The following is a 23,053-nucleotide window of genomic DNA, read 5'->3' on the forward strand; positions in this document are numbered from 1 at the left end:
CCGGCCCCGCTCCCCCACGTGCACACACCAGCCCCCGCTCCCCCACATGCACACTCACTCGTGCACATAGCCGGCCCCGCTCCCCCATGTGCACACACACTCTTGCACACAGCTGGCCACCTCGCTCTCCGGACACAAACAGTCACATGCGCGCACAAACGCAGCCCCTTGGGCTCCGAGCGCACGCCGCGCGCGCGCACTGCCCGTCCCGGCGCAGGCCCCGGCTACATCTCCGCACGCGCACGCGCACATACGGACACGCGCGCACAGCCCCTCCCCGCTCTCCCAGGGCGCGCAGCACTGGCGGGAGGAGCGGGAGACCGAGGAGCAGCAGAAGAGGAGGAGGAGGGCGCCGAAGGCGCGAAAAGGCGCGCAGGCGCGCTGCGCGGAGCGGGCCCGCCGCCGCCCACGTCACCGCGCCGCGCGCACGTCACGCCGGCCCGACGCTCGGCCAGGGTGAGCCCCGCGTCCCGGCGCCGCTCGGCCCAGGGCAGGGACCCCGCCACGGCCGGGACCGCCCGGCCCGGCCCCCGCCCGCGCCTCTCTGCGCCGCCCCGCGCTCCGCACCGCGCCCTCTCCGCGTCCCCGCCCGCGCGGCCGGACCGGGCAGCCAGGTGCGGGTGGGCAGGGGATGCCGCGGGAGCCGCGGGCGGGAGCCGGGGGTGCGGGCGGGACCCCCGGCCACCCCATCCCTTGCCCCGGCCGCGTGTAGGCGCCGCGCGGCCCCGACCCGCGCCCTGCGCGCTCCTGTGCCTCGGGGACCCCGCGCGCTCGGCGCTGGTGGGGGCTCCCCAGGTGACCGCGGGGCAGGGGTCCCGGGCCCGGCCCTCCCGGCCGACAGCAGCGTCCGCGCCCCACGCTGGAGGTGGGGCCGGGGCCGGGGCTCGGGCTGGGGCCAGGGTCGGCCGGAGCGCGCAGGGCGGGGGAGGGGAGGCCGCCCCACGGCGGCCCGCGGGGACCCGGTTCCGGCGCGCGCGGGAGGCGCCTCGTGCGGAGGCGGCCCGAGGCCTAGTGACAGGCGCGCGGCGCGGACCCCGGAAGCCCACCTGTCAGAGTTACCGGTCAGCCGGGCGGGCGCCGCCGGGGTCTGGGGTGGACGCCGCGAGCCTGCACGTTGCGCCGGGACCCCGGGGCTGTGCCCAGGTGGGTGGTGGGGCACCCCCCTGCAGCGGCGGGAGGGAGGCGCTGCGCCCTGGCTGCCGGGGCTCGGCCCCACCCTCGGCCGCTGGGCGGGCCGTCGGGGACCTGGGGGTCGTGGTGGTGACCCTGCGGGCCCGCGGGCCACTTTTTCGCAGGGGGCATTTCCGTCTGGCGAGGCGACTTAAAATCCTGAGTGTGGGAGTCGGTTTGGCCAGCTCCGCTCTCAGGATGGAGGGTGCCTTTGGGAAGGAAGGTCCGCGTTTCCTTTGAGATGTGTTATTTTTTAAACTTCGTTTTTCATTCTTACTTATTTCTTGTTTTTCCTTACTTTTTTTTTTTTTTTTACCAGAAAAATCATTTTTCTTCTCTGGGAAGGTGAACATTTGTAGCATTGATTTCCCGGATCTGGTAACATGGCAAAAGATGTAAGTATGTTTGCTTCATGCTGCACACGAATGTTTGCCTCGCACTAAATTCTTTGTAGTTCTCTGCCTTTATTTCAGAATGACAACACATAAGCTACAGTAGTGTTTATTTTCAGACTTTTAAAGCGTCTGAAGCGGGATGAAGGTGAAAGATGGAAGGATCTGATCTCTGAAGCTGCGGTCACCACCCACAAGTTGTGGCCTTGGATACCACACTGTGCAGTTGGGTGGTGATGGGGTGGTGCCTTCTGACTTTTTCCTTATCTTTACCGACTGTGTTAATTGATAATTTTAAATAAACGCCTTAATTAAATTGAGGTGGAGGGTGTTGCAGCACCACAGCGAATCCTGCGTTTCTTGGGGGGCTTCCACATGAGATGCTGGACGGGGGCCAGGCTCAGGGCTCAGGCTGTAGCCACCTGCTGGCACCTGTCTTCCTACAGAGGGAGTTAATTCCACTTGGGTGGACCAAGAGCTAAGCACTTGTTTTGGCCACTTTTTTTCTCAGAAGGATGAGATTTCCTGATTTATGAAATCTGGTAAAAAATGCTACTTAGTCTGCTTTGCAGTTGTCATGAAACTATAGAATATTTTGAAAATTTTTTAAAGCCAGAAATTTAGTCTATTTTATTGGTGTGCGGTTCTTTACCGTGCTTGGTTATGTCAGTCACTGAAACACCAGCTGGATTCTTTAGTGTTTCCCACCGCGCATCGCTCTGTAACTGAGTGAAAGGGGCTGTTGATGTGTTTACCTACTTACCGCAGAGTTGGAAAGAGTCCGCACATGCTGCCTCTGCCTGAGATACATCTGTAGCGAAAATGCATCCAGAGTGTGGAGCCCTCTCCATTGGCGCAGAGGTTTCAGTGGTCCCTGCGAGGCCTTTTGGGGTGTCTGCCCTCCCTGACCTGCGACCAGGCATGTCACACGGCATCCCTGCCTTCAAGCACTGGGGTCCCCTTTAGAGAGGGTGTGTGAGCACCCAGGTGGACCCAATGTGGGTTTTTGAAGTCATATCTGTGTGTGCTGCGAGGCTACTTTTATCCTCTCCACTGTGCTTGTCCGTACCATGCCCTGACCTCGTGCGGGCATGCACTCAGAATGCCAGATGTGGGCATGTGCTCAGCGCGCAAGCCATGTTCATTACGTCTCCTCACGGTGAGGAGCTGGACCCAGGGCCTCAGTTAGAGCACGCTTCTGGTGTTGTGTGGTTTCCTGTGTGGTTTCCTCAGATGGTTCTCAAACACGCTTTGATACATAATGGATGGTGTCTTCGGTGCCCTCTTTCATTCCCCCTTGATTTCACTGGCACTGTCTGTGAGCAGCATGTAGTGTGAGGCTGGGGGTGGGGGGCGTGTGGAAAGGTGGTCCGGCTCTGCAGGACCCTGAATGCTCCATCCAGTGTGGGCACCTGAGACGCAGCATTTGTCAGGGACTGCATAGACACAGGGGCTGGGGGCTCACCTTGCACTCAGGGGTTGTGATCTGAGTTGGGGGTTGGCGCTGGGAGGAGAGTAGGATTCTACAGCTGGTGAGGCCTTCCCTGCTCAAAGCCTGGGAGTGGTCAGGAGTGCTGGGTCTGGATGGAAAGTGAGGTTGTGAACAAGTCAAGGAATTTGATGTTTTCGCTAGCTCTTTTTTTTTTTTTTTGAGACAGAGTCTCACTCTGTCTCCCAAGCTGGAGTGCAGTGACGCGATCTTGGCTCACTGCAAACTCTGTCTCCTGGGTTTAAGCAATCCTTCCGCCTCAGCCTCCCGAGAAGCTAGGATTACAGGCATGTGCCACCATGCCTGGCAAATTTTTTTGTATTTTTAGTAGAGATGGGGTTTCACCATGTTGCCCAGGCTGGGCTCGAGCTCCTGACCTCAACAATCCACCCGCCTTACAGGCGTGAGCCACCGCACCCGGCCTAGCTAACTCTTTTAAGTAGAGGTGTGACATTTGAGTTTTGAAAAGATGATGTTGGCAGCTTTTGCAGAAGGGAACATCGATTACCAGTTAGGTGTTTTGTTTTTGTTTTTTGAGACGGAGTTTTGCTTGTTGCCCAGGCTAGAGTGCAATGGCGCGACCTCAGCTCACTGTGACCTTGGCCTCCTGCGTTCAAGCAGTTCTCCTCAGCCTCCCACATAGCTGGGATTACAGGCGCGCCACCACACCCAGCTAATTTTTTGTTAGTAGACACGGGGTTTCACCATGTTGGCCAGGCTTGTCTTGAACTCCTGATCTCAGGGGATCCACCCACCTCGGCCTCCCAAAGTGCTGGGATTACAGGCATGAGCCGCTGTGCCCAGCCCACCAGTTAGGTTTTTAAAGGCACTGGTACTGCAGTAAAACCACAGGTGTATGTCAAAAGCCTTTATGCTGGGGGAAAGCTGTGCCACTTGGGTTGAAGGAGGCAGGCCTCCAGCTTCTAAGTGCCCTGGGGCCTCTGTAGAGGGCCATGAGGGGCCACAGGATGCAGGGAGCTGGAGCTAGGCCCTGGTAGTCACCATGGAGGAGGAGAAACAAGGACATCCAAGACCTGAGGCTGGAAGGTTCTGGAGAGAACACAAGAGAGAAACAACTCCGGAGCTTCCAACCTCAAGTAGGGCACAGGGAGACAAGCGGGTGGGAAAAGGCCACAGATGGCTCCATGTGAGTGAGGGGCAGAAAGAAGAGGATGAGGTCAGTCCTCTGGGGGTGTCATCTTTGAACAGCAGTTGACAGGCAGTGGGTGTGAAGGTCTATATGGCAAGGAGCTACACACGAGGGAGGAGAGAGGTACTCTGAAAAGTTTGCAGAGTGGGTAGGAAATGACTGGAGCATAGAGGAGAGTGATCAGTGATGGTGAGTGATCAGTGAGTGGTGGTGGGCTTGATGGAGAGTGAGTGGTGGTGCTGGAGCGGTGGAGAGTGAGTGGTGATGGTAGGTTGGACGGAGAGTGAGTGGTGATGGTAGATTGGACGGAGAGTGAGTGTGGTAGACTCGGGGAGAGTGAGTGGTGATGGTAGATTGGATGGAGAGTGAGTGGTGGTAGGACTGGGGGAGAGAGAGTGGTGATGGTGTTGTAGGTGGAGAGTGAGTGGTGGTGCTGGAGTGGTGGAGAGTGAGTGGTGATGGTGTTATAGGTGGAGAGTGAGTGGTGGTGCTGGAGTGGTGGAGAGTGAGTGGTGATGGTGTTATAGGTGGAGAGTGAGTGGTGGTGCTGGAGTGGTGGAGAGAGAGTGGTGATGGTGTTATAGGTGGAGAGTGAATGGTGGTGCTGGAGTGGTGGAGAGTGAGTGGTGATGGTAGATTGGATGGAGAGTGAGTGGTGGTAGGACTGGGGGAGAGAGAGTGGTGATGGTGTTGTAGGTGGAGAGTGAGTGGTGGTGCTGGAGTGGTGGAGAGTGAGTGGTGATGGTAGATTGGATGGAGAGTGAGTGGTGGTAGGACTGGGGGAGAGAGAGTGGTGATGGTGTTGTAGGTGGAGAGTGAATGGTGGTGCTGGAGTGGTGGAGAGTGAGTGGTGATGGTAGATTGGATGGAGAGTGAGTGGTGGTAGGACTGGGGGAGAGAGAGTGGTGATGGTATTGTAGGTGGAGAGTGAATGGTGGTGCTGGAGTGGTGGAGAGTGAGTGGTGATGGTAGATTGGATGGAGAGTGAGTGGTGGTAGGACTGGGGGAGAGAGAGTGGTGATGGTGTTGTAGGTGGAGAGTGAGTGGTGGTGCTGGAGTGGTGGAGAGTGAGTGGTGATGGTGTTATAGGTGGAGAGTGAGTGGTGGTGCTGGAGTGGTGGAGAGTGAGTGGTGATGGTGTTATAGGTGGAGAGTGAGTGGTGGTGCTGGAGTGGTGGAGAGTGAGTGGTGATGGTGTTATAGGTGGAGAGTGAGTGGTGATGGTAGATTGGACGGAGAGTGAGTGGTGATGGTAGATTGGACGGAGAGTGAGTGGTGGTAGGACTGGGGGAGAGAGAGTGGTGATGGTGGTGTAGGTGGAGAGTGAGTGGTGATGGTGGAGTTGGTAGAGTGAGTGATGGTAGTGTTGTGGGTGGAGAGTGAGTGGTGATGGTGGTAGACTGGAGGAGAGTGAGTGTGGTGATGGTGTTGTGGGTGGAGAGTGAGTGGCGGTGCTGGAGTGGGTGATGTAGGGTCACAGGAGGAGGAAACAGCCTAGAAGGTGGCTGCCTTTGATGGTCCTTGAGTGGGCCCAGCTGGAGAAATGGTGAGAAGGATTAGGTTTCTGTTGTCTTGCTCAGGGACTTTTTATTTTATTGCACTTATTTGAATTAAAGTGGTAAATTCAAATGGAATATTTCTGTTTATACTCTGTTAAGTGGGAGAATGTGGAGAACAGGAGTCAGCTGCCATACGGCCACCTGGCTGGCTCCGGGAACCTGAGGCCTGGTCTTGCCCGGCAGGAGCGCTGGCATAGCATGGATCACTTACAGAAATTTATGATCAAGATTATGGGCTGCTCTTGGCAATATGGGGAGGATTTCCTTGCTGTGGGGACTGTCTGTTTCCATGCCTGGCCCACCCGGTCTGTGATAGCCTCAGGTCCAGTCCTGTCTTAAGTTTGGAGGCACCCTGGGAGGTCCGTACAGACTCTTTGAGTTTCTGAACTGTCCTCGAAACATCTCAGGCCCTCCGCCTCAGGGCCTAGGGAGGCTGTCCTCTGGTTCCTGAACAGGGTGGCTCTGACTCACAGATCTGTGGGCTCCCGTTGCAGGTACCGGTGGTGCTCGGAACCGTCCTCAGATTCAGTCTTGGAAGGTGCTCTGGCACCTCCTTAGAGTCGGACAGACCCTTGTCACGAGTCAGTCCAGCTGCAGGGGCTCAAGTTGTTCTAGAGCTGGGCTGGCAGGGCCCTTGGGTGAGGGAGTGTGGCTTGGCACTGGCATCTCGGCCTGCGGCCAAGTTTCCTGCCTGCCCAGGCAGCATGACCCTTGGTGGGATCAGGCAGAGCTCTGCCTCTCCCCTCCCTACCTCGGAAGATCCTGTCGTCACACACGATTGTCCAGTGTCATGAAGGTTTGTAAGTGGGAAGGCGGGCAGATGATGAATTCATCAAACATTACAGGGATGCTTTTGCTGTAAGACTTCGGGATGTAGCCCGTGTGGGGCTGTTTCTGGGGTCCCGTTCGCCTCTCCAAGCTCCTCCTGCCATTGGTAAAGATGCAGGGAATCTGAACTCGCTCTTGGGCTGTGCAGGGACTTGGACCTGGTCAGCTCCCTGTGCAGAGAACGTGGCTGTGGACGTCACTGCCCGGCATTCACGTGCCTTGGTTGTGAAAGCCGTTCTGTGGTGCCTGTTTGTGTCCTGTGAGTTTATGGGGAAATCCTGAAATTGAGAGCTGGGGACCAAGAGAACTGTGTGCGTCCCACCATGGAGGCGTTTGAGCGATGCTGTCATGAGGCTCTGCTAATGCCAAGAGGGGACCAATGAGCTCCTCTAAGGGTCGACCACCAGGTGTCCTTTTACAGACCTGGATGGTGAAGTTCAGGCCTGAAGAGGTGAACCTGATGCAGCAACAAACTGCTGTTTCCTTCAGTGCTTGAAGGAGTGAGTTCTGGGAACAGGATTCAGCGACTCAGGCCTTCTTTTGTCCTCATAAAGGAACAACTTTACATTTGAGGTTAAGAAGGTTGTCAGTTTAGCCCCCTCAGGTTTAAGTGTTGAAGAAATCTATGATGACGTGCTTGTTTTTACAACAGTCTTTTCATATTTCAGGATTTTTTTTTTCTACATAGGATGAGGTTAGAGAAACTCTGAAGGGATATTAAAAATTAGAAAATTATAGGTTGGGCCGGGCACAGTGGCTCACGCCTGTGATCCCAGCACTTTGGGAGGCCGAGGCGGGTGGATCACAAGGTCAGGAGATTGAGACCATCCTGACTAACAGGGTGAAACCCCTTCTCCACTAAAAATACAAAAAATTAGCCAGGCATGGTGGTGGGCTCCTGTAGTCCCAGCTACTGGGGAGGCTGAGTTAGGAGAATGGCATGAACTCGGGAGGCGGAGCTTGCAGGGAGCGGAGATTGCACCACTGCACTCCAGCCTGGGCGACAGAGCGAGACTCCGTCTCAAAAAAAAAAAAAAAAAAAAGAAAATTATAGGTTAATTAAAAGTTTTGCCCCTGCTGGGCGCGGTGGCTCATGCCTGTAATCCCGGAGGCCAAGGTGGGTGGATCACCTGAGGTCAGGAGTTTGAGACCAGTCTGGCCAACATGGCAAAACCCTGTCTCTACTAAACATACAGAAATTAGCTGGGCGTGGTGGCGGGCGCCTGTAATCCCAGCTACTCTCGAGGCTGAGAAGGAGAATCGCTTGAACCCGGGAGGCGGAGGTTGCAGTGAGCCGAGATCACGCCATTGCACTCCAGCCTGGGTGACAAGAGCAAGACTTCATCTCAAAAAAAAGAAAAAAGTTTTGCCCCTAAAACATGCTTTAAAGGAGGTATTATAGGAACATCTGGTATAAAATTCAAAGAATAAAAAAGGACATCTTTTTTTTACATAATCAGCTCTTTGTTAGCTCTTTACTTTTGGTATTTGGAAGAAATCTCTGGAGTTCGTTGTGTAAGAATTGGAAACCTCACCTTTGGTGCACAGCTTGATTTGCAGTAAGCTATTAGGTGCTCTTTAGGGGATGTTAAAAACTTTTCACTCTTGGTATTTACATTAAAAAATACTTTGTTGTAGAACAATTAGAAAATCCAGATTTGCAGTTGATATTTAGCTTGACTTACAGTGTGGCTTTCTGCTGTTTGTCATAAGAGACTAGATTTGTCAAGTTTTGCTTAGAGAGGAGGACTGGCAGCAGCGGGTGGCTTAGACTACGTGTGGGGATGGATCTGTGAGGGGAAGGGCAGATGTCAGCGTTGGCTGAATTAGAGGCTGAATTAGGTGACCCCTCATCCCCCAGGTGTCTTACTCAGATGATTCTGGTTGTTCGGGTACTGGCCATGCGCTGCTGTCTGTATCTTTGTGTGTAGCCCAAGCCTGGAAAAGCATCCGCCCTTTGTACCTTTTTCCCGACTGGCTGAGATTCCCGCAGCATCCCCACTCCGCTTCAGGGCTCCTGTGAGGACAGGGACTATGGCTTTTAAGTTGTCGCACAGGTCATGGGCGCTATTCACATGTGCTGCAGGTAATTTTGAGACTCAAGGATGAAGAGTTGTATCTGCCTCTTCCCGTTAGTCTTTTATGTGAATCTTGTTTGTTTGTTTGTTTCGAGACGGAGTTTCGTTCTTGTTGCCCAGGCTGGAGTGCAATGGCACGATCTTGGCTCACCACAACCTCTGTCTCCCGGGTTCAAGCGATTCTCTGACCTCAGCCTCCCAAGTAGCTGGGATTACAGGCATGCGCCACCATACCCTGCTAATTTTTTGTATTTTTAGTAGAGACGGGGTTTCTTCATGTTGCTCAGGCTGGTCTCGAACTCCCGACCTCAGGTGATCTGCCCGCCTTGGCCTCCCAGAGTGCTGGGATTCCAGGCGTGAGCCACCGCGCCTGGCCATGAATCCTGTTTTTGTATGGTCCAGTTTCTAAGGGATTCTGGTCTGATGAATGAAAACCTTGTGTGTCCCCTGTGGCTTTGGGATACAGTATCTTTTAACACAGGTGCTTGCCCTGTGTGCCCTGGTCTTCTGTTCATTAACATCGCGTCACTGGGGTCTGAGGAAAAGAGCCAGTGTGATCCGCTCCAGTGAATGGGGAAGCAGGAGAGGATCGGAAACCTGAATGGGTCAGCCCAGAATCCAGCATTGCCAACATGTCCCTGGCCCGCCCCTCCTGCCCAGGTGACAGGTGTGGCATATGCTGGTCCTCAGCCCTGCCCAGGAGACAGTTGTGGTGTCTGTGGGTCTTCAGCCCTGCCCAGGTGACAGGTGTGGTGTGTGCTGGTCTTCAGCTGTGCCCAAGAGACAGTTGTGGTGTGCACGGGTCCTCAGCCCTGCCCAGGTGACAGGTGTGCTGTGTGCTGGTCCTCAGCCATGCCCAGGTGACAGGTGTGCTGTGTGCTGGTCCTCAGCCATGCCCAGGTGACAGGTGTGCTGTGCACGGGTCCTCAGCTATACACAGGTGTCAGGTGTGATGCGTGTGGGTCCTCAGCCCTGCCCAGGTGACAGGTGTGGTGTGTGCTGGTCTTCAGCTGTGCCCAAGAGACAGTTGTGGTGTGCACGGGTCCTCAGCCCTGCCCAGGTGACAGGTGTGCTGTATGCGGGTCCTCAGCCCTGCCCAGGTGACAGGTGTGCTGTGTGCTGGTCCTCAGCCCTGCCCAGGTGACAGGTGTGCTGTATGCGGGTCCTCAGCCCTGCCCAGGTGACAGGTGTGCTGTGTGCTGGTCCTCAGCCCTGCCCAGGTGACAGGTGTGCTGTGTGCTGGTCCTCAGCCCTGCCCAGGTGACAGGTGTGCTGTGCACGGGTCCTCAGCTATACACAGGTGTCAGGTGTGATGCGTGTGGGTCCTCAGCCCTGCCCAGGTGACAGGTGTGGTGTGCACGGATCCTCAGCCCTGCCCAGGTGACAGATGTCCTGTGCACAAATCCTCAGCCATGCCCAGGTGACAGGTGTGCTGTGTGCTGATCCTCAGCCCTGTCCAGGTGACAGGTGTGGTGTGCGCGGGTCCTCAGCCCTGCCCAGGTGACAGGTGTGCCGTGCACAAATCCTCAGCCCTGCCTAGGTGACAGATGTCCTGTGTGCACATCCTCAGCCCTGTACAGGTGACAGGTGTGCTGTGTGTGGGTCCTCAGCCCTGCCTAGGTGACAGGTGTGCTGTGTGTGGGTCCTCACCCTGCCCAGGCGACAGGTGTGCTGTGTGCTGGTCCTCAGCCCTGCCCAGGTGACAGGTGTGGTGTGTGCGGGTCCTCAGCCCTGCCCAGGTGACAGGTGTGGTGTGTGCGGGTCCTCAGCCCTGCCCAGGTGACAGGTGTGGTGTGTGCGGGTCCTCAGCCCTGCCCAGGTGACAGGTGTGGTGTGTGCGGGTCCTCAGCCCTGCCCAGGTGACAGGTGTGGTGTGTGCGGGTCCTCAGCCCTGCCCAGGTGACAGGTGTGGTGTGTGCGGGTCCTCAGCCCTGCCCAGGTGACAGGTGTGGTGTGTGCGGGTCCTCAGCCCTGCCCAGGTGACAGGTGTGGTGTGTGCGGGTCCTCAGCCCTGCCCAGGTGACAGGTGTGGTGTGTGCGGGTCCTCAGCCCTGCCCAGGTGACAGGTGTGCTGTATGCGGGTCCTCAGCCCTGCCCACGTGACAGATGTGGTGTACGTGGGTCCTCAGCCCTGCCCAGGTGACAGGTGTGGTGTGTGCGGGTCCTCAGCCGTGCCTAGGTGACAGGTGTGCTGTGTGCGGGTCCTCACCCGCCCAGGTGACAGGTGTGCTGTGTGCAGGTCCTCACCCTGCCCAGGTGACAGGTGTGTACACGGGTCCTCAGCCGTGCCCAGGTGACAGCTGTGTGCGCGAGTCCTCACCCTGTCCAGGTGGCAGGTGTCCTGTGCGCAGGTCCTCAGCCGTGCCCAGGTGACAGGTGTGCTGTGTGTGGGTCCTCACCCTGCCTAGGTGATAGGTGTGGTGTGCATGAGTCCTCAGCCCTGCCCAGGTGACAGGTGTCCTGTGTGTGCTGGTCCTTAGCTGTGCCCAGGCTTGGGCTGTGGGTGCCGCCCGTTCCCAGTGGACATGGAATCCTTGTGTTACTGAGTGACCTGCGTGTGCTGGTTGCTGCACCAGCGGGCTTTTCTGTCGCAGTTGCTTTTTAATTGTATCCATTAAGTAGACTTTCCACAAGAAAATAATATGACTTACTAAAAAAAGTTCAAGTAATATTTCTTCTGATTATAAGAGTAATCTTAGCTGCAGAAAATTTGGAAAAATTCTAGGAAAGCAAAAAGAAGAAAATGAAGTCACGTTCATATGTGAGCTGAATTGTTAGGGTTTCATAGCATATGCCTGTTGGATTTCTATTTAGCCGTGTGTAATAAAGGCAGCTTTTCCAAGATGAGAATGTACTGTACCTTCTGTTTCTAATCTTTTCACCTCAGTATATTGTCAGTGTTTTCTCTGGTCAGTTATTTTTTTCTACCATGTTTTTAGCAGCTGTATGTTTTTGGTATGTTGGGGAGTCGTAGATGGTCAGTTACTGAAAAAGTGGGTTAACGTGGGAGATAATTTAAAAAAAGACGCTGTACTTAAACACTTCATTTTACATTCAAACAAATGTGCATCTGGTCCCCAAATCTCTTGGCTCTGGACTGTACGCCCCTTCTTGGAGAGTGGGCCACCCCTTCAAGCCACGCCCACCATACTGGGTTTTGATTTCTGTAGACTGAATGGAGAACATAAAAGACATCTCAGGACACGGAGTGCAGCCTTCTGGGTTGTTTGCAGTTTTCCCAGGATGCTGCTAACAGTGCCACTGGTATCGAGGGGTGTCTGGAATGAGCAAGGCTGAGTCTGAGACACATGTGGATCTGTCCGAGAGAGTCCTGTCAGCCTGGTGCTTTACAGGAAAGGCGGTGGAGTTAGGAGCGCTCTTCCTGCTGCATGGATGTGTCTCAGTAATTACCCACTCCCCTGTGGTTGGGGATTCTAGTGGTTTCCAGTTAAATCTTCCCAAATTTGCACAAATCCAGGATGAGTCTTAGGATGAATTCCTGGAGGTGAGATTGCCTGTGCGCGTGCATGTCTGTGAGTGCAGACGCTGGTCTTTTCAGGTCGCTTTCAGCACAGTGTGAGGTGTAGCCGTCAGGCTTTTTAGCTGCTGTGTAGTCATTTACTTCCTCTCCTTGAAAGTATTAATGGCGGCCGGGCGCGGTGGCTCACGCCTGTAATCCCAGCACTTTGGGAGGCCGAGGCGGGCGGATCACAAGGTCAGGATATCGAGACCATCCTAGCTAACATGGTGAAACCCCGTCTCTACTAAAAATACAAAAAGTTAGCCGGGCGTGGTGGCGGGCACCTGTAGTCCCAGCTACTCGGGAGGCTGAGGCAGGAGAATGGTGTGAACCCAGGAGGCGGAGCTTGCAGTGAGCTGAGATCACGCCACTGCACTCCAGCCTGGGCAACAGAGTGAGACTCCATCTCAAAAAAAAAAAAAAAAAGTATTAATGGCTCGGAGTAACTTGTATGGGACTTATTTTAGGCTCTACTATTTCTTTTGCCTTTAAGAAAAATCAGGGCTTGAATGAAAATATTTCATGTCACCACTATTGATAGAACCCGAATTATATTTTGCAGGGAAGCAGGATGAAGAGGGAGATGATCATGGTGGGAGTTCAGCCTCTGACTTTGTTTTCATGCCTGAGTTTGAAGTCATATGTCTTACCCAGTTATTGACTCTTGGAGGCCATTCCTGCTTTAGGGCATCCTTTGACTCCGGGAGTCGTTTTTAAGCTGAGAGGCCTTATCTGGAACGATGCAGCATGGAGGACAGATGTCTGCCTCGGTGTCATCCCGGTAGCCCGAGTTGAGCTGGCTGTGGATGAGGGGTTCCTCTTGCTTCAGGAGACCCTGGGTGTCCCCTCCCCCAGCACGGCCAGGTTGGGGAGGAGGAGTCACACATTTGACAGCTCACGGGGTGTGCAGCCACAGAACTGGAAGCTTGGTCTGTAGGCTCCGTGTCTGGGAGCTCTTCAGGCCAGCGGTGGAGTCAGCTAGCCACGATGACTTTTGCCTGGACTTAACCTCTTTTTTCTCTAACAAATGGAAAAGCAGTTCCCATTGGAGTGGCCAGACCAAATCCTATTCTGGGGTGGAAGGGGATGAAGGTGGTCAGCATCGAGGTTGATCTTGATGCCAGTCCCCATCCCAGGCTGTGGTTCCAGTGGCATTTATCACACGTGGATGCTGATCCTGGAAGCCCTGCTTCGTGTTTTTGGGCATTTGTTCCCTGGAGCCCTGTTTTTGCTCACTGTTGAGACAGAAAGGCTGCGCGTCCGCTCACCCCAGCCTGTCCTGAGCTTGCCTCACTGTGCATCCTTGTGGGTGGGCGTCAAACCCCGCACCTGAGTCTGCTGCGGCTCTGGTGCCTGCCCGGCGCCATTGTCAGAGTGGGTGTCCTGGGCCCTCTGGACACCCCCTGTCTGGCCGGGGTTGCTGCTCCGTTCTGACTCCAGGCCACCCTGGAGGAGGGTTTCTGAGAGTGCCGGTGGCTCACTCTGTCCTTGGATGACTTGATTTTTGTTAAAATGGAAATGGAAATTCTTTCTAAAAGGGAAAAGAGTATAATGTAAAAACTTTTCCAGAAGAGAAATTAGATTAACATATTGTTATTTTTAAAGTTAGCTGCTATGATAAATAAATAGATGAATGGAGATGGTCTCCACCTCCCACAGGCTGGCGGTATACTCGGGCGAGGGCTATGGGGCGGCTCTTCCCTGAGGCCCCAGGCCTGGACCCCGTCGCGCTGTCTGGCAGCGTGTGCTGCATTTCCCTCGGGAGGATTTTCCCACCGGAACCTGTGTGATGTGTTGTGGAGGAAGCTGTGTGAGGCAGGATCCCGGGGCCTGAACGGCTGGACCTTGCTAGCCCTGCGACCTCAGGTGGGGACTCCTGGCCTCTGTGTGCTCGCCTGTCCCACGTGGGTGGCCAGCTGCCCTCCCTACAGGGCAGTGAGGGAGAAAGGAGGGCGTCAGCTGCTTGCCGCGTCCTGGCTGAACTTGGATGGATTCAAAAGAGTGAACATAAGGCTTTGACGAAATTAGGAGCACCTCATAGGCCTGGGCACTGTGTAAGACCTCCTCCCAGCCACGAGGGGCTGATCTGATCAGAGCTGGAGGGACGGCCATTGCCGTGTGCCCAATGTGAGGGCTCTGAGCTCAGGAGCCAGCATCCAGACACGCTGGGGACTCTGCGGCCCCTGTCTTTGCCCCAGTGTTGCACAGAGGGGCCCTGGCTTTCCCTGGGCACTGTTTAGAATGATTGAGGGGGTGGCAGGTGGCCAGAAACGGGAGAGGTGGAGTCTCCGAGGCAGCAGGCCTCCCCTGCAGGCTGCTGCTTCCAGGAGGGCTGCGGGCACGAGGTGTTCAAACGCAGCAGTGACTTCATAAGAAAAGGGAGTGGAGCCGCCGACATTTCAGGTGAGTTGTCATCAAGAGTGCAGAATCCAACTGTGTTGGGAGCCACTTGCTGGTGCCTGGCCAAGTTCCCGTCTGGTCCCTCTACTCCCCACCACCCCAGCCCTGGAAAACCGTGCCTGCCACATTCATACCGCACAACCCGGTGCAGCCCACCCCAAAGACAGCGGGAGGCAGGATGCAAGCACCTTTTTAACGGCTGTGGAATTGATGTATGGGTTTTCCAGGCAGTTTTGCATTTGTGCCTGTTGTAGAGTAGAGCATCATTTGGTGTTTTTCTGCTGGAAAAGCAGGCTTTAGAGTGGTGGCGGAAAGTCTCATTATAGATTATATAGATTAGAGCAGCCTCTCCTGGGAGAGGGATGCTGGGTGCCTGCCTTCCAAGTGTCTGCTCATGAGTGGATGGGCCGCACCCTCTGTGCCTGCTGGGGCTTCAGAATCCACTGGTTTCCTGAAGGTTCTGGTGCCCCCGAAGCACAGCCCCACCTCCCTAACCTGCCCTCCTGTGACTCCCATTGTGTATGAACTTACCTCCTCGCTCTTCAGCTTCCCCTGCCTGATGGCTCCAGGCTGTCCCCTGAGGACCTGGGGTTCGTGTTGCCCTCCTGGGTGGAGTCTGCGTCCCCCTTTCCTGGTCATTTAAGTTGCGTGGGGCCGGGAGGAGGCGTTCTCTGCCCCTACGTGGCTCGCACTGTGGTTCTGTGGCCACCGTCCCTCTGTCCGCTCGGGGTCGCCAGCTTCCTCTGACGCTTTCTTAGGGTGATGTTGGGCACCACCCTCGCCTGCAGCTCGTCACCTCTGGATGGATCTTGTTAGGTGTGTGGCTTTTCCCTTAGTTTAGAAAATGAAATCGCCTTATTGCTTTGTTTGGTTATGAAAATGGAAAGTTTATTTAAAAACGTAGGGTGCAGAAAGGTGTCAGAAAGTAAGCAGTCATCTGAAATGACAGTCAACGGGGCTCTGCTGTTAAGGCTTTTTGGTGATTGTTTCTGGGGATGACCTAGATGTGTGTGTTTAAATACACATGTACAGTATGGAATTTTAAATAAATGAATTCACATGTTTTGTTCACTGCTATGTTTTACTCAACAGTTTGTCCTAGGTTTTTTTTTTTCACATCAATAAATATAAGCAGAGATAATTCTAAAAAATTTGTGGAACGTTTCAGACACACACAAAGGGGAGAGATTGTGCTGGTGCCTCGTCCCTGTCACGGACCTGGGTGACTCCCTGCCGGGCCAGGGTGATCATTAAGTAGTTATTAAATATTCTGACATGTGTCTCTCAGAGATAGTCATTCACTCTTATTGTCACATAGGCAGCATTTAGATTTCTCAAATTGTCTCAAATTTGGAAAGTTTGTTTGCGTTGGAGCCTCGCCCCCTCCAGGCTGCTGGAGTCTGGTCTCGCTGATGCGCCCTCACTTACTCCACCCTGTTGATGGGCTGCCCTGGCTGAATGTTCATCCTTCGAAACCCTCAAAGGTGTTGGGTGTTGGGGCCTTTGGGAGTGACTAGAATTGAGTGAGGGCACGCGGGTGTAGTCCCCCCTGCCCCGTTGGATCAGTGTCCTGATAGCCAGTCCCCACGGCGAGCCTGCCCTTTTCCCACCTTGCGAGGCCCAAGGAGAAGGTAGTAGGTGCAGCCTGGAAGCTGGCTCTGCCCTGACCTCCCGCTTCCACATCCAGGACCGTGAGAGATAATCCTTGCACTTAGGGCTCCAGGACCACGAGAGAGAACCCAGGACCATGAGAGAGAACCCAGGACCGTGAAAGAGAACCCTTGTGCTTAGGGCTTCAGGACTGCCAGAGAGAATCCTTGTATGTAGGGCTCCAGAACCGTGAGAGAGAACCCAGGACTGTGATAAAGAATCCTTGCACGTAGGGCTCCAGGACCATGAGAGAGAACCCAGGACCGTGAGAGAGAATCCTTGTATGTAGGGCTCCAGAACCGTGAGAGAGAACCCAGGACTGTGATAAAGAATCCTTGCACGTAGGGCTCCAGGACCATGAGAGAGAACCCAGGACCGTGAGAGAGAATCCTTGTATGTAGGGCTCCAGAACCGTGAGAGAGAACCCAGGACCGAGAGAGAGAATCCTTGCACGTAGGGCTCCAGGACCGTGAGAGAGAACCCTTGTGCTTAGGGCTCCAGGACCATGAGAGAGAACCCTCACACATAGGGCTCCAGGACTGCGATAGAGAACTCAGGACCATGAGAGAGAACCCTTGCACGTAGGGCTCCAGGACCATGAGAGAGAACCCTCACACATAGGGCTCCAGGACCGCGATAGAGAACCCAGGACCGTGAGCGAGAATCCTTGCACTTAGGGCTCCAGGACTGTGAGAGAGAACCCTTGCACGTAGGGCTCCAGGACTGCGAGAGAGAACCCTTGCACGTAGGGCTCCAGGACTGCGAGAGAGAACCCAGAACCATGAGAGAGAATCCTTGTACGTAGGGTTCCAGGACCATGAGACAGAACCCTCACGTAGGGCTCCAGGACCGCGATAGAGAACTCAGGACTGCAAGAGAGAACCCAGGACCCAGGACCGTGAGAGAGAATCCTCGCACGTGGGGCTCCAGGACCATGAGAGAGAACCCTCACACGTAGAGCTCCAGGACCGTGATAGAGAACTCAGGACAGTGAGAGAGAATCCTTGCATGTAGGGCTCCAGGACCATGAGAGAGAACCCTCACGTAGGGCTCCAGGACCGCGAGAGAGAACCCAGGACCGTGAGAGAGAATCCTTGCACGTAGGGCTACAGGACCGTGAGAGACAACCCTCACATGTAGAACTCCAGGACTGTGATAGAGAACTCAGGACTGCAAGAGAGAACCCAGGACCCAGAACCATGAGAGAGAATCCTCACACGTGGGGCTCCAGGACCATGAGAGAAGGAACCCAGGACCGTGAGACAGAATCCTTGCACGTAGGGCTCCAGGACCACGAGAGAGAACCCTCCTGCTCTTCCCACTTGTTGCTTTTGCTCACTCGGAGCGTGTTTGTGAGATGAGCCTTCACGCTGTCCTGGATCTTCTCCAGATGCGAGGTTCTTTTCTGCTGCATCCCTCCTCTGTGGTGGCACCATCTCCTCTTCCCTGAGGTGGGGAGGTGTTGGCCTCCGTAGCTGAGAAGGGCTGGGCCTGGCGGTCACCCAGCGTCTCCTGCCTGGACTTAGCAACTTGAACCAGCAGCGTCTGTCACCTCCTAGTGCCTGTTAGGAGCCCAGGTCCCCATCCAGCCTGTCCCGGGCGGCCCTGGCCTGTGGTGCCCTGAGTTGGTCTGGGCAGGACCACTTTCAAATTAATTCACCCGGCTGCTGGTGGGATCCCGCTCCTTGTGGGCTGCTGGTGGGATCCCGCTCCTTGTGGGCTGCTGGTGGGATCCCGCTCCTTGTGGGCTGTTGGTGGGGGTGTGTTCTTGCACTTTGCCGTGTGGGCCCCTGCATAGGGCAGCTCGCTGGTGGCTTCCTCAGGGTGAGCCAGCAAGGTCAGAGTCGGTCTCTTGAGGCCACCCTCACCAGGCTCTGGTGCTTGGTGGGAGCAGGGCAGGGCAGCCCACTTGGGGGCCCCTGCAGGGCCAGGGCACTGGAAGGGATGGCTAGGGCCACCGGAGGTCGTCCCTGAGCTCTGGGGTTGTGTTTGTTCCCAGGTGTGCTCTCCAGGGTCCAGGAGGACTCGTGGGAGCTCGAGGCTGGGGTCCTAGGCCCAGTCCCAGAGGAAGGGCCTGTGGCCAGGTGGGCGGAAGGTGCCGGCTATTTGTGGTGGGCAACCCAACAGCCAAAAGGGAGGAGCAGAGAGAGTTCTCCGCAGGAGTTGAGGGAGGAGCAGACGGAGTTACCCGCAGGAGTCAAGGGGGGAGTGGACAGAGTTACCCGCAGGAGTTGAGGGAGGAGCAGATGGAGTTACCTGCAGGAGTCGAGGGAGGAGTGGACGGAGTTACCCGCAGGAGTCGAGGGAGGAGCGGACAGAGTTACCTGAAGGAGTTGAGGGAGGAGTGGACGGAGTTACCCGCAGGAGTCGAGGGAGGAGCGGACAGAGTTACCTGAAGGAGTTGAGGGAGGAGTGGACGGAGTTACCCGCAGCAGTCGAGGGAGAAGCGGATGGAGTTACCTGCAGGAGTCGAGGGAGGAGTGGACAGAGTTCTCTGCAGGAGTCGAGGGAGGAGCGGACGGAGTTACCTGCAGGAGTTGAGGGAGGAGTGGACGGAGTTACCCACAGGAGTCGAGGGAGGAGTGGATGGATTTACCCGCAGGAGCTGAGGGAGGAGCGGACGGAGTTACCTGCAGGAGTCGAGGGAGGAGTGGACGGAGTTACCCGCAGGAGTTGAGGGAGGAGTGGACGGAGTTACCCGCAGGAGTTGAGGGAGGAGTGGACGGAGTTACCCGCAGGAGTTGAGGGAGGAGTGGACGGAGTTACCTGCAGGAGTCGAGGGAGGAGTGGACAGAGTTCTCCGCAGGAGTTGAGGGAGGAGTGGATGGAGTTACCTGCAGGAGTCAAGAGGGGAGCGGATGGAGTTCTCCGCACGAGTCAAAGGAGGAGCGGAGAGAGTTCTGTGCAGGAGTCCTGTGCTGGGGCCAGGAGGGTCCTGGTAGCAGGCAGGGCCCATCCCGGCTGCTGTTTATAGAGTGGCCTCTTCCCCAGGTTTCTTCATTCATTATGCAGTTTAATGTGCAGTGCAAGTGTTTTCTGCCCTGGGGTCTGGCGCAGGCCACTCCAGTCCTCAGGGGGATCCCTCAGTGTAGCTGGGTCACTTTCTTCTCAGCTCTGCTTACTTTTGAAATTAAGATTGTTCCTTGACACTTTTATGGCTGTTGCGTAGGCAGAGTTGAGTGGCTGTGACAGAGACTGGGTGACCCTCAAGCCTGAATCATTTGCAGGGTCCCCCCTGAGAAGTGTGTGGCCCTGGCGTCCCTCTCTCCAGCCCTGCCCTGGGCCTGGCTTGTGAACCTGTGATGTCGGGACTGCAGGGCCCCTGCTGGGCCGTTTTCTTACCAGGCAAAATTCCTGCTTCACAGAGTTGATGCCAGGGGTGTCAAATCTTTTGTTTTCCCTGGGCCACATTGGAAGAAGAATTGTCTTGGGCCACATAAAATAGAATAACACTAACAATAGTTGAGCTAAAAAAAAAAAAAAAACGTAAAATTTACAAATTTGTGTTGGGCTGCATGCAGAGGTGTCCTGGACCACATGCAGCCTGCAGGACACGGGTCGGATAAGCCTGGTTTACACTCTAGTGGGGAGCTGTTAGCAATGGAAATGGTCAGTTGTTCAGTAGATTAGAAAGTGCAGAGAAGAGCAGGGCAGAGAAGGGTGAGACAGCGTGGGGTCCGGGTGTATGCCCCACCTGGCTGCTGTGTGTTGCTTGCTGACCCCCTCATGGGCCTTCGAGTGTAAGGGAGAGTCCTCTTCATGCCCTCGCACCCTCCTGGGTCTCTAGGGCTTGTGTGTCCCCAGGGGAGGAGCCCCCTGGACACACCCTGGCGGGTGCTGGCTGGCAAAGAGGGAGGCGTTGAGGGCCCGGGCAGCGCCTCCATCCGGGCCAGGCAAGTGCAGCTCCAGGTTGTGAGAACCGTGGTCACCTGTTTGTTTTAAAGATGATGGCAGTGATAGGTCCCCTTTTGGGCCTGGCATGGGAATTAGTCACATTCGTAGACCCTGTCACAGAGTGGGCACTGGTGATGTCATCTTTTATAGTTCTTATTTTCAATTGATTCAGCTTTTTCTAGCAGCATGGCGTGTTTTAGGAACGTGTGTTTTGCTGTTATTGCTGCTACTCATAGTATGGTTTTGTCTAATGTAAGACAGAAGAGAATAATCTACTGTTATCTCCATGAAGTACAAACACAAATACAGTTGAATATAGTTTTTCTAATAGAAATTAAGGTTAGTTTTAGCCAAGGAGCACCTTTGCTGTTGGCTTATATGTTAATGTGTTTAGCACCTTAAGGTGTCCTTACTGGCAGGTAGGGTTGCATCTTGAGTGTAAAGATTTAACAGGAAAATAAGTCCAGTGCACATGTCTTAAAATTAATAGCAATTTCAGCAATATGTTAAAAACACGAAGCTGGGCCAGGCGTGGTAGCTTACACCTGCTTGAGCCCAGGAGTTCGAGACCAGCCTGGGCAGCGTAATGAGACCTCGTCTCTACTACAAATAAAAAAAAATTAGCCAGGCATGGGGTACATGCCTGTCCCAGCTACTTTGGAGGCTGAGGTGAAAGGATGGCTTGAACCGGGAAGGTCAAGGCTGCAGTGAGCTGAGATCTTACCACTGCACCCTAGCATGGGTGACAGAGTAAGAGCCTGTCTCAAAAAAAAAAAAAAAAAAGGCAAATTAAACTATTTGTGTTTTGGTGGTGCTTGTTACTGAGTTCCTGTGGGTCACAGCCCACAAGAAATGCAAGGAGGACCCACATGAGGGTCTTTCCTACAGCTCCTTACATGCTCAAGCTGGTAATTGTGGTCTAGTAGTAGCTACTGAATATCAACCCATAAGAATGACTTCATATTAAAAAACCACAGAGGCTATAATTGGGTCTGTCTTAGTAAGTTCTAAAGTGTCGGTAGAGACCCAGACTCACACCCACACTCCTAAGGGCAGGACACAGGGGAGGCTGTGGCCTTGGATCCTGTGTGGCTGAAATGGGGTTGCCTATTCAGGTGCTGAGTTTGAGATGGGAGCTGGCCCCTGGCCTGGAGAGTGGGGACTTGTGCCGAGGCCACTTTGCTGTTGCCCAGCAGGCCAGCGTGCACCCCTTGTGCATCCTGTTGACACGAGCACTGAGCGGACAGACCTCGGCTGGTGTTCCTGTTAACAGGTCCCACTTAGCAGCCCCTGTTTACAGCCAGCCTGGGACCTGCCTGGCAGGACGCCTGGTAGTTCTGTGTCATAGGAGCCCCTCTTTGTTCCAGGCCAACCAGGACGGGCGGTCACCCCACATACAGGGTTCTAAACGTTCTGACGTTACAGCGGGGGTCTGGTGCTGTTGTCTCAGGCAGGAATGGAGGCTGAGGGTCTGCACGTTTACTGCTGTGTGGAGGCCCCGTCCCAGGAGCGAGGTGGAGCCCACGTGAAGAGGTTGTGGTCTTTGTAAAGGTGGGCAGCAGCGAGTCATGAACTGCAAGCTCTTGGTAGGTTTTGGACGGGACGTGGCTGGCTGAGCTTCCTCTTGGCTGTGTGGAGCCTCAGCAGGGCGTTGTGTTTGACGGCAAATGGAAATTAAATCACCGCATCGTCACTGTCTTTTTTAGGGACGATGCTGCACTTAGTTCTTGCGACTCTTCCTGTTGTCAGTTGGGGCGGGGGGGCGTCATAGCATTCTTTCCTGTCCTTGGGGGTCACCTTCCAGGAAAGGGGTGGGTGTCAGAGAGTGAGTGCGGCTTTGAAAGGCTGATGTTGAGTGGGATCCCGTTTTTCAGGTGATGGTGCCAATGATCTTTCCGTGCGGAACTAAGTTTATGCAGGGTTCAAGATCCATTCAAAGATAAATTCAGTGATGACCTGGTTGATGAAAAGAATCACTTTTTTTTAATGTTCTAGAGAAAACTCTTTAACTGCTGTATTAGTTATCTATTGCTGTGAAACAGACAAATGTAGTGGCTTAAAACAACAATAAGCTGTCTTCTCCCACACAGCGGCTGTGGGTCAGGAGTTTGGGAGTGGCTCGATTGGGTGCTGCTGTCCTGGAGTCTCATGCAGTTGCAGTTGAGATGTTGCCCAGCTCTGCAGGCCTCAAGGCCAGGGTCTGGGAGTCTGCTTCCAAGATGTCTCACCCTCGCAGCAGTAGCAGGAGGAGCCCTCAGCACCAGGACCACCTCAGGGCCGCTTGAGTATCCTCACACCGTGGCACCAGCTTTTGCCAGAGGGCAGGGAGTGACCTAGCTTCAGAAGTTGCCCCTTATTTCCATCCTCCTGGGGGTCACAGAAGTCAGTTCAGGGAGGAGAAGGTGGCACGGTGGTGAGTGTCTGCAGGGGATCCTGTGGGAAAGCAGCGCAGTGGTGAGTGTCCGCAGGGGATCCTGTGGGAAGGCGGTGCGGTGATGAGTGTCCACAGGGGATCCTGTGGGAAGGCGGCGCGGTGGTGAGTGTCCGCAGGGGATCCTGTGGGAGGGCGGTGCGGTGGTTGAGTGTCCGCAGGGGATCCTGTGGGAAGGCGGTACAGTGGTTGAGTGTCCACAGGGGATCCTGTGGGAAGGCGGTGCGGTGGTGAGTGTCAGCAGGGGATCCTGTGGGAAGGCGGCGCAGTGGTGAGTGTCCGCAGGGGATCCTGTGGGAAGGCGGTGTGGTGGTTGAGTGTCCGCAGGGGATCCTGTGGGAAGGCGGTACGGTGGTTGAGTGTCCGCAGGGGATCCTGTGGGAAGGCGGTGCGGTGGTGAGTGTCCGCAGGGGATCCTGTGGGAAGGCGGTACGGTGGTGAGTGTCCGCAGGGGATCCTGTGGGAAGGCGGTGCGGTGGTGAGTGTCCGCAG

At 55.1% G+C, this 23,053-nt stretch overlaps 1 protein-coding gene across 16 annotated transcripts in view; it reads left to right on the plus strand.

Annotated features, from left to right (window-relative positions):
• The first annotated feature begins 259 nt into the window (after window positions 1–259).
• The window catches only part of TFDP1 (transcription factor Dp-1), a 60,068-nt gene continuing 37,274 nt past the window's right edge, over window positions 260–23,053 (plus strand). For 2 of the 16 annotated variants that reach the window (XM_034937071.3, XM_063595883.1), the window contains exons 1-2: window positions 438–614; window positions 1,490–1,565. In XM_034937071.3, the coding sequence (XP_034792962.1) occupies window positions 1,554–1,565 (12 nt within the window). In that variant the 5' untranslated portion in view covers window positions 438–614; window positions 1,490–1,553. The other 14 variants (XM_055097057.2, XM_055097061.2, XM_034937074.3 and 11 more) reach the window with 11 other exon arrangements.

This window comes from Pan paniscus, chromosome 14 (assembly GCF_029289425.2).
Source record: "Pan paniscus chromosome 14, NHGRI_mPanPan1-v2.0_pri, whole genome shotgun sequence".
In the NCBI taxonomy this organism is placed as follows: Eukaryota; Metazoa; Chordata; class Mammalia; order Primates; family Hominidae; genus Pan; species Pan paniscus.